Genomic DNA, 14,702 nt, shown 5'->3' on the forward strand with positions numbered 1-14,702 from the left:
CATTTTTTATAAAAGAATGACTTATTGTATGAACATTGTTGCTTGAAAAAAAAAATCTCTATATATTTATATATATATATTTTTAAAATGTGATGATTATTCATTTATATTTACCTAGGGTCTTTAAGGATTTCAAGAAAATTATTCAATAATGCATTTAGCGAAATTATTCATTTAGCCTCTTAGCCCAAATCGGGACCGGGAAAAATTATTCATTTGTCGAGGTTATTCATTTATCGAACATTCATTTATCGAGATTTTACTGTATTTAGATAAATATAAACTACATATCGATTGATAAAAAAAAATTAAGCATGGAAGTTATTTGAGAAGCTTTTGATCAGAAGCAATAAATAGTGCCATCCATAATTCTAAATTCTAATCAAAGCATTAATTTACTCTTCAAAGTTCAAACTATTGCTCCTCTAATGTCATATAGGATTGAATCAATCATCTGATCTAAACAATAATCTTTCCATGAAGACATTTTCTCCCAAGTGATGAATATAATCATCTGATCCAAACAATAATCATCTGATCCATTCTCGGAAGAATTTTTCTAACATTTAAAAAACTAGGCAAATCTTTACCAAGCCCATAATACTTTATTGAATTGAAAGAGGCCTAAATATATCATTAAGCCAAAAATTTAGCTCTAAAATAACGATCAGTAAAAAAAAAATATGTTACAATTTTTATTATCTCTAATTTTTATGATTAAGGATGTGTTTGACTTTCAATTTTTTTTTATATTTTTCCCATAAAAATTCATCAATCCATCTTAAAATATTGAATAATAATAATTAAAAATTCATATTTTATTTTATTTTATTATTTTATTATATTATATTATATTAAAATTATTATTAAATTTATAAAAAAATTTGCAAAAATAATAATTATTACTTGTATTTTTATTATTGGTTGTTGAAGTTTTCCTCTATTATTAATTAACCGTATGATGAATATTTTAATCATTGTTTTCTCTATATTTCCGCACATCGTTTTCTCTCGAGCTAAAATAAAATGAATTCAGTACCTAAAACGTTTTTTTTTTCCATGGTCAGTGGCTAAAACATTGACCATGCATGTGCAAACCATATGATATAGTCGGAATCTTTAAAAAATTACTCTCCAAAGACTCGGACATGGACTTGGTATAGGTCCTACAAAGTACAAATTATTAATTTCCCTTTAAAAATTATTTTATAAAAAACTCGAAAGTTAAAAGTATATTTTTTCTTGCATGTTTGGATAGATAATTTCAACAAATATTAACCTATATGAATAACAAACTTTTTTTTATGGTCCAAAATAACAAACCTATATCCTACCTCAAGAATTAATGCAATTTGTGTAACAACACTAATATATAGAATTGAATTATTCAGTACTACTATCGAAAATGTACAGACCAGATTCGTATTCAGGATTGAAATATTGACCAGAACTAAACTTAATTTTAATATGTGTCCACATGTTTTCGTTCTTCCCATCGACATGTGTAATAATTTATTGAATAACAATATCATAACGTGGGGCACATGATTTCCAATGTGTATGTTTTAAAAATTAGAAGGTGGCGAGATGAGTGACATTAGGTGGCCATTTGAGCTAGCTGCTCCCAAAACCTGCGTGAATATAAATAGAAGATGAAGCACACTTTAGTTTCCAAGCAATCTTCTCTCTACATCACAAGCTAAATATAATAAAAAGAAAACTAAAAGATCCACCAAATGGCATCCAACGGCGACATCAGAGCAACGACCACCAAAGGCAAAGGTGCGGCCACCATTCTGGCTATTGCCACAGCGAATCCGACAAACATTTACGAGCAAGCAGATTTTCCAGACTTCATATTTCGTGTCACTGAACGTGAGGACAAAGTTGAATTAAAAGAAAAGATTCGACGCATTTGTAAGTTTACAATTTATTTTCTTAATGAATGAAATATTGCTACATTAATAATTACATCTCCGATTTCTTATATGTTCCATTTGTTGTTCAATATTTAGGTGATAGATCAGGAATCAAAAGGCGTTATATGCACGTAACTGAGGAAATGTTCAAAACTCATCCGAATATATACACCAATGGAGCTGCATCTTACGACACACGTCAAGAATTACTATTACCGGCAGTAGCTCAACTAGGAAAGGAAGTAGCATTGAAGGCTATCAAAGAATGGGGTCAACCAATTTCGAAGATCACTCATCTTGTATGTACTACTGCAACTGGTATTGAGATGCCTGGTTTAGACTACCAACTCACTAAGTTGCTCAACTTAAACTCTAACGTCCAAAGGTACATGTACTACCAGCAAGGTTGTTATTCGGGTGCAGCTGCTCTCCGCTCGGCCAAGGATCTAGCCGAGAACAACCCAGGATCACGCGTTCTTGTTGTATGTTCTGAATTACTCACGACAATGTTTTTCCATGGACCTTCTGAGACTGAATTAGACCACTTAGTTGGTAATGCGATATTCGGGGATGGAGCCGCGTCTGTCGTCATTGGGGCCCATCCTGATCTTTCAGTCGAGCGTCCGTTGTTTCAAATGGAGTCAGCTAAGCAGACACTCATTCCCAATTCGGAAGGTGTGTTGGGAGCAAATTTGCGTGAAATGGGAGCTACATATTATATTACGCCCAAAGTTCCCATTTTGGTTGGTGATAATATCGAAGCGAATCTTGAGGAAGCATTTAGTCATATTAATGGTATTGTTGATTGGAACTCTCTCTTTTTCATCGTTCATCCCGGAGGTCCGGCAATTCTTAACAAAGTGAAGGAGAAACTAAGTTTGAAAGATGATAAATTGAAAGCAAGTTTCAATGTTCTTAGTGATTATGGAAATATGGGAGGGCCTAGTGTTATCTTCGCTTTGGATGACATGAGGAAAAGAGCATTAAAAGAAGAAAAACCTACAACCGGCGATGGATTAGATTGGGGTGTTCTTGTGGGGCTTGGTCCTGGAGTCACAATGGAGACCATCGTATTGCATAGTTGCCCGTCCAATTAATTTGGGAACAGATTTAATTTTCTATCTAATATTTCATCAGATGGAATATATGTAATGCTTGAGATTAAATTCTTGTACTATTATTCAAAAAAAAATTATACTAAATTCATGTAATGCTTGTAATATGTAATGCTAGAAGTTATTTAAAAATTTATTCAAATTATATATATATAATATGCGTATGTTCGATGATATATCAATATACAAATGTAGCTCATTGACTATTTAATGAGCTAATAACACAAACAGACCCTCTAGCTGCACACCATTGGCAATTTATTTAGACGATTAATTAGGATAGAAATAAGATTGAGAATGTATGTAGGATGAAAGTATTTACTGGTCAACAATAGCAATGAGACTTATGGTGATGTCCAAGCAATTTGCAGAAGCCTCCCCTGCATTCTATAAGATTTAGAATCAAGTGTATTATATTCCTTGTACTGGTACTGTATTTATACAATTGAGTGTGAGCTATTTACGTAATTATACAATAACAAGTGCATATTCTACGCTATACAAAAGATTGGCTTAACGGCTATATGATTGGTTTAAGGAATATTGTCCAAAATATGTTGAGTTGTTGTTGGGCTTTGAATGTGGGCTTTCATTTGTAGGAACCTCTCTGTTACATTCTCTATTGCAGAATTTCGTGCATTTACCATCCGGTGCATCATCGACGCCTTTAATACATTTTCCGATTTCCGGATGTTCTCTGCAGCATATCGATGCATCCACGCCTTTCTCGTTAGCATCTAGACATTAATAAACAAAAAGAAATATGTAAGTTCGGTCACCAATACTATCGTATCAATATTTGTAGTTTTCCAATTCCATCGTAAAAGCTGAGGGAATGAGTTCTCATGCATTGAAACTTATTTAAATATAATAAAAAAGTACACTTCCATGTTTATCTGGTGGAATATTCCACCTGTTAGAAAAATCAAAGAAAAATATACTTCCATGCAAGCCTTTAATCCATGACTTCACTAGCACGCCATGGAAGATTTGTATCTACGAATGAAAGGACGACGTGTAACATACATACCTAGAGTTAAAACGAGAGCAATGGCGAGGATTATAAAAATATAATATCGTGGTTGAGCCATTTCGACGATTATCACACCAGAAATTAATTCCTTTCAATATAAGTATGTATAAAGTTGATTTAGTATTTTGGTTATTTTGAAGAAATTATGGTATTATGCCTTTAAATTTATAGGCATGTAACATTCTATTTTTACTTTTTAGGGTAATATATTTAGAGGGAATGCAATAAAATTAGTATATAAGAACAACTTTGAGTTTTTTTGATCAATCACTTACGACTCTTTGTTGGATAAATTTTTGGCTCCCTCGATCAATTCTCTCAACATTTTAAATTGATTCTTCATTACTTACTGTATACTCTCTCCGTCTCTATTTAAATTTCACAATTTTTTATATAAAATACATAAGAAATGTGACAATTAATTAGGGGCAAAAGTAGCGCATTTTATCGTTATAGTCTGTTCATGCATATCACTTAGTGAAGAATTTGGTTCACTGATCACCTTCAATATTGAGAGAGATCATAATCCATACGCTGTTTCAAACATTGAAACAGACATAATGAATAAACTCCCTTGAGTTTTCTGATCAATACTAATAATATATATAGTTTTGAAATTATAAATACTACAGTATTACTCCCTATAAATTTATCAATGCTAAATTTTGCCACGGAGGTCAATAATTCGATGATTAATGTTAAGCTTAAGAGAAGTAAATGTAAGTTGCCCTACAAAAAATACTAATGCTGTACACTAATCATAATATTAATGGAATAATATACGTATAATTTTAATTTAAAAGTATACGTGTGTTCGATGATGACGTTGAAAGCAAAAGGATTATTAGTTGACTCGTCTTGCTTCTCATGATCTCATCCTCCTTCACACATCACCTACTCTATTCCTTAATAGAGAAGAGAAATGCCATCATTTGATTAATGCTATACACTAATCATAATAAATTATAAGCAACTAACAACTAATTACATTAGCCTGCTAATATCAAAAGTAAACCATTTAATTGTACTCGTTATGTTATACTAGGAAAAAAAAAATTATGAGCTTAAAAAAAAAATTTATTTGGGAGACAAGTTTACGTAGATAGATGGATATAGAGTGGTACTTTTTTTTCTGATGCATGGATAATGGATATAGAGTGATTCTTGAAAAAAGAAATGAAAAAGATCTTGAGTGACGTAAAGTGGAGACAAAATCGAGGTATAGGCTTATTATTTTAGAGTTCGTAAAGTTTTTCGATTGTTCATCACTGATCATTGGGCACTAAAATATACGTTCTCTTGGAATAGACCTAGTCCATCACACTTAACGTAGACACATCGGATTTTTTAACAACCTTTTAAACATTTCCACGCATAAAGTCGTTTGGTCAAGATGTAAAATTGATCAACCTCATTAGAGCTTTAAGGACGTCCCGATTGGGCATTAAGATTTTAGCTGAGCATATTCTAGCTGAAGTTAAGATCCCGGCTCGGAGCTCGCTTAAGGATCTGGTTGGGAGAGCATTAAGGACTTGTGTCTAGAATAAAGGACCTGGCTGGAAGAGCACTAAGGATGTTAAGATCTTTGGTGGGAGTTGAGGACTCAGCTGGGGGAGCACTAAGGACATTCCTAGAGTTAAGGACTCTGCTGTGAGAGCGCTACGAACTATGACTGAGAGTTAAAGGGTTTGGAAGTTAAGGATGATAAACTTAATTGATCATAAATTAAGCTTCTAGAAGAGAATTTTAGTCTTGTTTCCAATACTTAAAGTTAGAAATCTATTCGGAAAAGGATTAATCGTGACGTCACCGCCTCAGCTATAGAGTCAAGTTGATCAACTCAAAGTACAATAATCTTTCTGTAAAGAAATTTTCTCGCAAGTCCTCCATTCTCGGAAGAAATTTTCAAGCATATAAAAATTAGGGAAGTTTTCCTAAGAACTAGGCAAGTCTTTGCTCACGGAGTTGTTCGGTTTGTTAATTACGATATCGATTGGATATTAGTATCAGAACAATATGGACGAAATTTAATGGAATTGAAAGAGAGTCCTAAATATATCTCATTAACCATACGGTGAGTTTTTAATCATTAAATTCTCCATATTTTCACCCATTGTTTTCTCCCGAAGTAAACCAAATAAAATTAATCCAGTAGCTAAGACAAACTAACCATGTGCGAACCATAGTCGCATTCTTTCAAAAAATACATGCACCCGGACAAAGTATTAATAGTTCCAACAAGTATTAATTTTTCTTTAAAATATATCTCTCCGGTCTACTTTGAGTGTCTCATAGTGAAATTTATTTTGGTTCATTTTAAGTGTCTTTTTATGAAATTCATGTATATTTGAGCTATTTTTTCCAGTCTTATCCTTGCATTTAATTCAATAAATATTCTATTTTTAATAAATATTTATGATTTTTGAATAATAAATAATGGACAGACATGTAATTTTTTTTATAATTAATTAATTTCTTAAAATTCACAACTTTTATTACGAGACACTTAAAATGGTCTGGAGAGAGTATTTTTGACTATATAGAAAGTTATAATTTATTTTTATTGGATGTTTGAATAGATGATTTCAACAAATATTAATCTATATCCTATCCCACGTTTAGAATAAAAAAAAACCTTATATCAAATTTGTGTAACAACATCAATATAATATTTTTAGTCATCTTTCTCATTGCGTTTCATATCTTCTTTCTCTCGCTTTCTGGCTATTCTCTCTAAGCGCATGATACGTTAGCTTCAGCTAACTTACGCCTTCTCCAAATCGGAAGAAAATGGACGGAAATAGAGACTTAATCGCCAGGTTAAGAGGAATATTTTTATTGTCAATTTTGTTGATTTAGCAAGTCGTAACAGAATTCTTTTAGCTGGCCCTTTGCCTTTTAATAAAAAACCAGTTATGATCAAAGAATGGGATTCAAATCTTGATATTTCAAATGTGGTGTTCACTGATTACCTATCTGGTTAAAATTTCCTTCACTCCCTATGTATTTCTGGTCTGAAGATATGATAGCAGTCGTGGGTATCTAATCCGTTTGGATCAGTACACTCGAAATATATCACGACTGGATTTTGCCAGTATATTGGTGATAATGGACATCAAGGGTGATTTTCTTGATGAGGTGACAATTGATGATGGTAAGGGAGGGTTGTTTACTCAGGAAATTGAATATGAATGGCGACCTATTATTTGTGAGCATTGTAAGAATATGGGTCATGTACAGGATAAGTGTAGGTATCTGAAGAAGGCCTCAAAGACTGTTCCCTAACAAGTGACAATGACTATTGGTAATGTTGAGGCTCCAGAGCTAGTAATTATGAAGGAAGCGGGTGAAAACCTAACTCCAAAGGTAATAAGTATGAAGGAAGCTGGTGAGAATCTAGGTCCAGAGGTAGTAGTTAGGAAGGAAGATGGGGAATGCAGTCTTAGCAGGGAGGCCGTTTTACTAGAATGTGTTCCTGAGGAGGTGGGGAATAGGTTGTATGGGGGTGTTATCACTGTGATTGGTTGTCCTAGTTTTGAGGAGGGTTCGGAAGAAATCAACAGTAATGAATGGCATAAGGTAAATCATAAGAAGAAAGAAAAATGTCCTGTGATTGTTGATTCTCCGAAACTAATGGGAAAACAAGGCACTGGACAGCAAGATGGAGTATATGTTCAACCAGGTCGTGGAAGGTATAATGAAGGATATGGTTTACGGGCTAAGAGCTTGCTCAATCCTATAGATAAAGGATGAAGATAGCCACTTGGAACATAAGGGGTCTTAATGAACCCTTTAAACAATCAGAATGCAAGTAGCTGATTGTTGATGAAAATTTATGTGCTTATGGAATATTGGAGACGAGAGTGCAGGGTTACAAAGTTGATCAGATATGGAGTGGTTTATTTATGCAAGGATGGGAGTTGATTCATAATAATTTAAAATCTCATTTTGGGAGAATATGGATTATTTATGAATTTAGATTGGTTAATATCCATGTATTGAATGTTAATGCTTAATGGATTCATTGCCTGGTTATTCAGAGGGATTTTGTGGATAGTAGTATATGCTTACAATGATTTGGAGGGGAGGCGTTGTTTATGGGATTTCCTCTCTACTGTTCAAAATTTTGGACATTTGGCATGGATGGTTCATGGAGATTTCAATGCAATACTATGGAATGAGGAGAAAATAGATGGGGGTGGTATAGATATGATAGCTGATACTGAGATGGAAGTAGCTGTGATTTGTGATAATTTGTTGGAAATGTCATTTTAGGGTCCTTTATTTACATGGAATAATATTCAGGATGAGGATGGTAGAATTTACTGCAAATTGGATAGATGCTTTATGAATGATGAATGTGCTACTCATTTCAATGGGGCTTTTTATATGATTTTGTGTGCATGAGTCTCAGATCACTCTCCCATTGTTGTTAAGTTGGGGAAATTCGTGAACAATAAGCCTAAAGCCTTTCGTTTCTTTAATATGTGGATGGAACACTCAGATTTTAAAGCTATTCTACGTGAAGTTTAGAATGAACCAGTGATTGGGAACCAATGCATCGCTTGTGGTTGAAGTTGAAGTCCACAAAAAGGAGACTCAAGTTGCTAAATAAGGAGTTTTCCAACATTTCTAATAGGGTTAAAAATTTGCGAGATTTGTTGACTTCCCTGCAAACTAGTTTACAAGATGATCCATTTAATGTGCTTCTACAGCAGGAAGAGAAAGCTATTTCATTGGCTTTTCGTAGTGCATTTGTACAAGAGAAGGCAATTTATAAACAAAAAGCTCGAGTTGAATGGTTCACACAGGGTGGTGCCAACACAAACTTCTTCCATAGATCCGTCAAGAAACGTCAGGTTCGAAATGCTATAACGAGGCTGCAATTGAGTTCATGTGAGATAGTAACTGACCAGAATACTATTAGTAATGCAATGGTGGACTTTTATCAGGCTTTGTTAGGTATTGAGATGTTGAACAGACAAGCTATTGATGTTGATGTCCTCCGATGCGGTCCTTTGTTGAATGAAGCAGACGTGGTGGATTTGTGTAAAAAAGTTACTACTCAGGAGATCACAATTGCGTTGCAGGGTATTGGAAGCAATAAATCTCCAGGTATGGATGGTTTTAATAGTCCGTTTTTTAAGAAAAACTAGGAAATTGTTGGCGTAGATGTTGTGGCTGCAATTAAGTTATTTTTTTCTACTTCTAAATTATCAAAGCAGTTTAGTGCCTTGGCTTTAACGATCATCCCAAAATGTGATAACCCTGCTTGATTATCTGACTATAGGCCCATCGCTTGTTGTTCTGTGGTTTATAAGTTGATTACGAAAATTTTAACTGCTAGAATGGGTTTGGTGTAGGGAAAACTTATTAGCCCGTGGCAGTCAACATTTGTGAAGGGAAAAAATATTTTCGATAATATTCTGGTAGCCCATGAGTTAGTGCAGAATTATCACAAGGATTTGAATGAAATAATGTGTGCGTTCAAGATAGATATAAAGAAGGCATATGACTCTGTCTCTCAAGAGTTTTTAGAGGAGATATTGAGAGAATTGAGATTTCTGAACAATTCATTATGTAGAATATGACATGCGTTCGAAAAGCTGCTTATACATTGATGATAAATGGAAGTTTTGAAGGATATTTTCAGGGGAGGAAAGGGTTGAGATAGGGAGATCTCCTATCTCCTCTGTTGTTTGTTGTTCTCATAGAGTATCTTTCGTGTAGCTTGGTTCAACCTCCATCTGATTTTGTGTTCCATACAGGGTGTTGTGAGTTCAAACTTACCCACCTTTATTTTGCGGATGATTTGTTCATGTTTAGTGGTGGGGATATCAACTCGGTGTTATGGCTAAAGAAAAAACTGCTTCATTTCTATTATGTTTCGAGCCTCCAAGTCAATGAATTTAAGAGCCAAGTTTATATCAGTGAAAAAGCTTCCAATATGAGGAGGGATCTGATTGTGGCTAGTGGATTCAGGGAAGGTTTATTGCCAGTTAGATATCTGGGTTTGCCATTAATTAGCACAAAATTGAAGGAGCATTGTTCGGTATTGGTGGATACATTCACAAAAAGAATTTCTGGTTGGACAATTCGATACTTGTCTTATGCTGGTAGGTTAATGTTGATAAAGTCTATGCTTAACAGCTTGCATGTGTTTTGGTGCACTGTTTTCCTACTTTCGAAGGCCATAATTAAGATCATCGAGGCTAAGTATCGCAATTATTTGTGGACTGGTGGTGAGAGAAATTCTATGTCTCTTATGGCTTGGAAAGATGCATGTCTACTGAAGAAAGAGAAATGATTGGACATTAATGATATTGCTCAATGGAATAAAGCTGCTGTTAGGAAATAAATATGGCGAATCATGGCTATCAAGGAATCTCTATGGGCTATATGGGTGAATCACACCAAGCAAAGTAGGTTGTCATATTGGGGAGTCAGGAAGCCTCCTGATTGTAGCTCTGTATGGAGTAATCTGCTGAAGCCGAGGGACACTTTCAAGAGTTTCTATAGCTATCAGTTAGGAAGTCAGAAGAATTTTAGTTTTTGGTTTGATCCTTGGTAATAAGGAAAAGCGCTTAAAGATCTGTTTCCTCAAGTTTCTTATCAAGAAGCAGATGTTAAAAGAGTTGTTAAAGTATATGATGTTTGGGGTCTGGGAGATTGGAGGTTGACGGATCCTATAATTGATGATGTAGCTAGTGCATGGGAGTTGGTGAGAGGGACTCCTTGCCGAGCAGATTGTGATGATAAAATTGTTTGGATTGCTGATCCATCAAGTATATACACAATCTCTTCTGGTTTTAATATTATTCGTAGAAAGAGATGTAATGTACACTGGTTTTATCTTGTGTGGAAAATTGGGAATGTGTCGAAGCATTGTTTTATGCTATGGCTTGCTATAAAAAAATCGATTGACTGTGCGTGATAGACTATTCAAGTGGGGGGTTTGTGATTCGAACTGGTGTCCTTTTCGTCACTTGGAAAGTGAAACAATCGCACACCTTTTCTTTGCTTGCCCTTTTCCACGGCTAATCTGGGATGATATTATGTCAAGAGTGGATATTACCAGGCATCCTTCGAGTCTGGCATCGTGAGTTGGGCTGGTTTGCGAAGAAAGCCATTGGCAAGTCAACTCTTGCGTGTGTTAGAAGATGGGCTTTTTTGGCTATGATATATTATATATGGCAAGCGCGAAATAAATTGTTATTCAGAGGGGAGGATTGTAATTCAAACAGAGTTATAGATTTGGTAAAAAGTTCAATGATTATGTCAATAATGTATAGAAAAATATATTACTTTATGGATAGATAGATGGAAGTAAATAGTACAGGGTTGTTGCACTAAAATTCTTATAATATTAAGCTGTATATTTTTGGTTGAATAAAATTTTAACTACTGTATTTGAAAAAGGGAAAAAGAAAAACATCAATATAATATTGAATTATTCAGTATTAACAATGGAAATGTACATAGATACCAGATTCGTATTCAGGATTGAAATATATATTGACCAGAACTAAACTTAATTTTAATATATGTCCACATGTTTTTGTTCTTCTCATCGACATGTGTAATAATTTATTGAATAACAATGTAATAACGTGGGCCACATTTCCAACAATATGTTTTTAAAAATTAGAAGGTGGCGAAATGAGTGAAATAAGGCGGCCATTTGTTTAGCTGCTATCAGAGCCTGCGTCAATATAAATAGAAGATGAAGCTCACTTTAGTTTCCAAGCAATCTTCTCTCTACATCACAAGCTAAATAGTATCAAAAGAAAACTAAAAGATCCACCAAATGGCATCCAACGGCGACATCAGAGCAACGACCACCAAAGGCGAAGGTGCGGCCACCATTCTGGCTATTGCCACAGAAAATCCGACCAACATTTACGAGCAAGTAGATTTTCCAGACTTCATATTTCGTGTCACTGAAGGTGAGGACAAAGTTGAATTAAAAGAGAAGATTCGACGCATTTGTAAGTATAGTATTTATATTCCTAATGAATGAAATATTGCTACATTAATACTCACATCTCCGGTTTCTTATATGTTTCATTTGTTGTTCAATATTTAGGTGATAGATCAGGAATCAAAAAGCGTTATATGCACGTAAGTGAGGAAATGTTCAAAACTCATCCCAATATATACACCAACGGAGCTGCATCTTACGACACACGTCAAGAATTACTATTACCGGCAGTAGCTCAACTAGGAAAGGAAGTAGCATTGAAGGCTATCAAAGAATGGGGTCAACCAATTTCGAAGATCACCCATCTTGTATGTACTACTGCAACTGGTATTGAGATGCCTGGTTTAGACTACCAACTCACTAAGTTGCTCAACTTAAACTCTAACGTCCAAAGGTACATGTACTACCAGCAAGGTTGTTATTCGGGTGCAGCTGCTCTCCGCTCGGCCAAGGATCTAGCCGAGAACAATCCAGGATCACGTGTTCTTGTTGTATGTTCTGAATTACTCACGACAATGTTTTTCCATGGACCTTCTGAGACGGAATTAGACCACTTAGTTGGTAATGCGATATTCGGGGATGGAGCCGCGTCTGTCATCATTGGGGCCCATCCTGATCTTTCAGTCGAGCGTCCACTGTTTCAAATGGAGTCAGCTAAGCAGACACTCATTCCCAATTCGGAAGGTGTGTTGGGAGCAAATTTGCGTGAAATGGGAGCTACATATTATATTACGCCCAAAGTTCCCATTTTGGTTGGTGATAATATCGAAGCGAATCTTGAGGAAGCATTTAGTCATATTAATGGTATTGTTGATTGGAACTCTCTCTTTTTCATCGTTCATCCCGGAGGTCCGGCAATTCTTAACAAAGTGAAGGAAAAACTAAGGTTGAAAGATGATAAATTGAAAGCAAGTTTCAATGTTCTTAGTGATTATGGAAATATGGGAGGACCTAGCGTTATCTTCGCTTTGGATGACATGAGAAAAAGAGCATTGGCAGAAGAAAAACCTACAACCGGTGATGGATTAGATTGGGGTGTTCTTGTTGGCCTCGGACCTGGAGTCACAATGGAGACCATTGTATTGCATAGTTGCCCAACCAATTAGTTTTGGAAACATATTTCATTTCTATCTAATAGTCCATCAATGGAATATGCAGTGCTTGAAATTAAATTCATGAACTTTTATCTTTAAGAAAAATAATTTATTCAAATTAAATTAAGTTTTGTACTCCTTTCGTAAACAAATAGATGATGTTTTTTGATTTATTTTTATTTTAAATAATTGACGTTTTGAAAATATCAATATGTTTTTTACACACCACATACAATTAATACTTTAATTGAGAAAGAAGTTAAAATTATAAAATAAAAATATTTTTATATTAAAATTAATAATTTTGATATACGTAAAAAATTCAAATAATATGCTTCATATGTATTATGTAAAAACTTAATCAAAATATATAATATATATGCGTATGCTCGATATATCAATATACAAATGTAGCTCATTGACTACTTACACAAACAAACCCACTAGCTATATCATTGTCAAATTATTTAGGGGATTAATTAGGAAAGAATTAAGATTGAAAATGTATGTATAGGATGAAAGAATTTATTGGTCAACAATACACTTATGGTGACGTCCAAGCAATTTGAAGAAAACACCCCTGCATTCCCTATTGCAGAATTTCCTGCATTTACCGTCGGGTCCATCATCGACGCCTTTAATGCATTTTCCGATTTCAGGATGTTCTCTGCAGCATATCGATGCATCCACGCCTTGCTCGTTAGCATCTACACAATTAAAATAAAAAATGCAAGTTAGGTCACCAATATTATTGTATCGATATTTGTTGTTTTCTAATTATTCCATCTAACAAAGTACAGTGTGATCTGATTATTCGAGACAATGAGCTCTCATGCTTTTAAGAAAACATTCATTTCTATGCCTAAAATCCGTACGTGACTTCACTTCCTTGCCACGGAAGGTAATCAAAGGAGGACGTGTAACATGCATACCTAGAGTTAAAACGAGAGCAATGGCGAGGATAAAGAAACAATATCGGGTTTGAGCCATTTCGAGAATTACTTTTCACTATAAGGATGTATAAATAATGTTGATTTTGATTTTGATTTACTGTTGATTTCGTTTTTGGTATAATGCCAATGAAATTTATAGGCATGATACATTTAACTTTTAGGGTACTGAAATTCATTATAATCTTGATTCCGTTTATGATTCCGTTTCCGGTACATCTTCAGGATAAAAACATCAACCTACGTAACATCCCCACATATCATTTTTAATCTTAACAAAAGATGCGTTCATTTAGTGTTCGGAATATACTAAACGTTTTAAAAAAACTTATTTTTTATTAAAAAAAAAGATTTAACATACAACGGTGTCCGGTGCATGTTAGCACCCTAATTAATTAGACGTTGAGAGTAATTCTTAACAAAGAAAATGTAGATTATCAAAAAAAAAAGATTATCAAAAAAAAAAACAAAGAAAATGTAAGTTGCGCTTAAAAAAGTTAATAATAATGGAATAATAATTTTATTTTCATATTAAAAAAAGTACACTTGTGCTCGATGATGACGTTGAAAGCAAAAGAATTATTACTAGTTGACTCTGTCTCTGTCTCAT

General features: G+C 34.3%; 3 protein-coding genes across 3 annotated transcripts; 2 read left to right on the plus strand and 1 right to left on the minus strand.

The window, feature by feature from the left end:
• The first annotated feature begins 1,736 nt into the window (after positions 1 to 1,736).
• LOC139885269 (chalcone synthase 2-like) lies at positions 1,737 to 3,016 on the plus strand. The gene is made up of 2 exons (XM_071869195.1): positions 1,737 to 1,917; positions 2,016 to 3,016. Exons 1-2 carry the CDS (start codon positions 1,737 to 1,739, stop codon positions 3,014 to 3,016), a joined length of 1,182 nt encoding a protein of 393 aa, XP_071725296.1.
• Positions 3,017 to 11,874: 8,858 nt separating this feature from the next.
• LOC139885268 (chalcone synthase-like) lies at positions 11,875 to 13,154 on the plus strand. The gene is made up of 2 exons (XM_071869194.1): positions 11,875 to 12,055; positions 12,154 to 13,154. Exons 1-2 carry the CDS (start codon positions 11,875 to 11,877, stop codon positions 13,152 to 13,154), a joined length of 1,182 nt encoding a protein of 393 aa, XP_071725295.1.
• Positions 13,155 to 13,667: 513 nt separating this feature from the next.
• On the minus strand, positions 13,668 to 14,132 carry LOC139885264 (putative defensin-like protein 20). Its single transcript, XM_071869192.1, has 2 exons — positions 14,075 to 14,132; positions 13,668 to 13,849 (listed from the first exon to the last, which is right to left on the minus strand). The coding sequence occupies exons 1-2, from the start codon at positions 14,130 to 14,132 to the stop codon at positions 13,668 to 13,670; spliced, it is 240 nt and encodes a 79-aa protein (XP_071725293.1).
• Between the last annotated feature and the right edge of the window lie 570 nt (positions 14,133 to 14,702).

Source organism: Rutidosis leptorrhynchoides, unplaced genomic scaffold (assembly GCF_046630445.1).
Source record: "Rutidosis leptorrhynchoides isolate AG116_Rl617_1_P2 unplaced genomic scaffold, CSIRO_AGI_Rlap_v1 contig91, whole genome shotgun sequence".
NCBI lineage: Eukaryota > Viridiplantae > Streptophyta > Magnoliopsida > Asterales > Asteraceae > Rutidosis > Rutidosis leptorrhynchoides.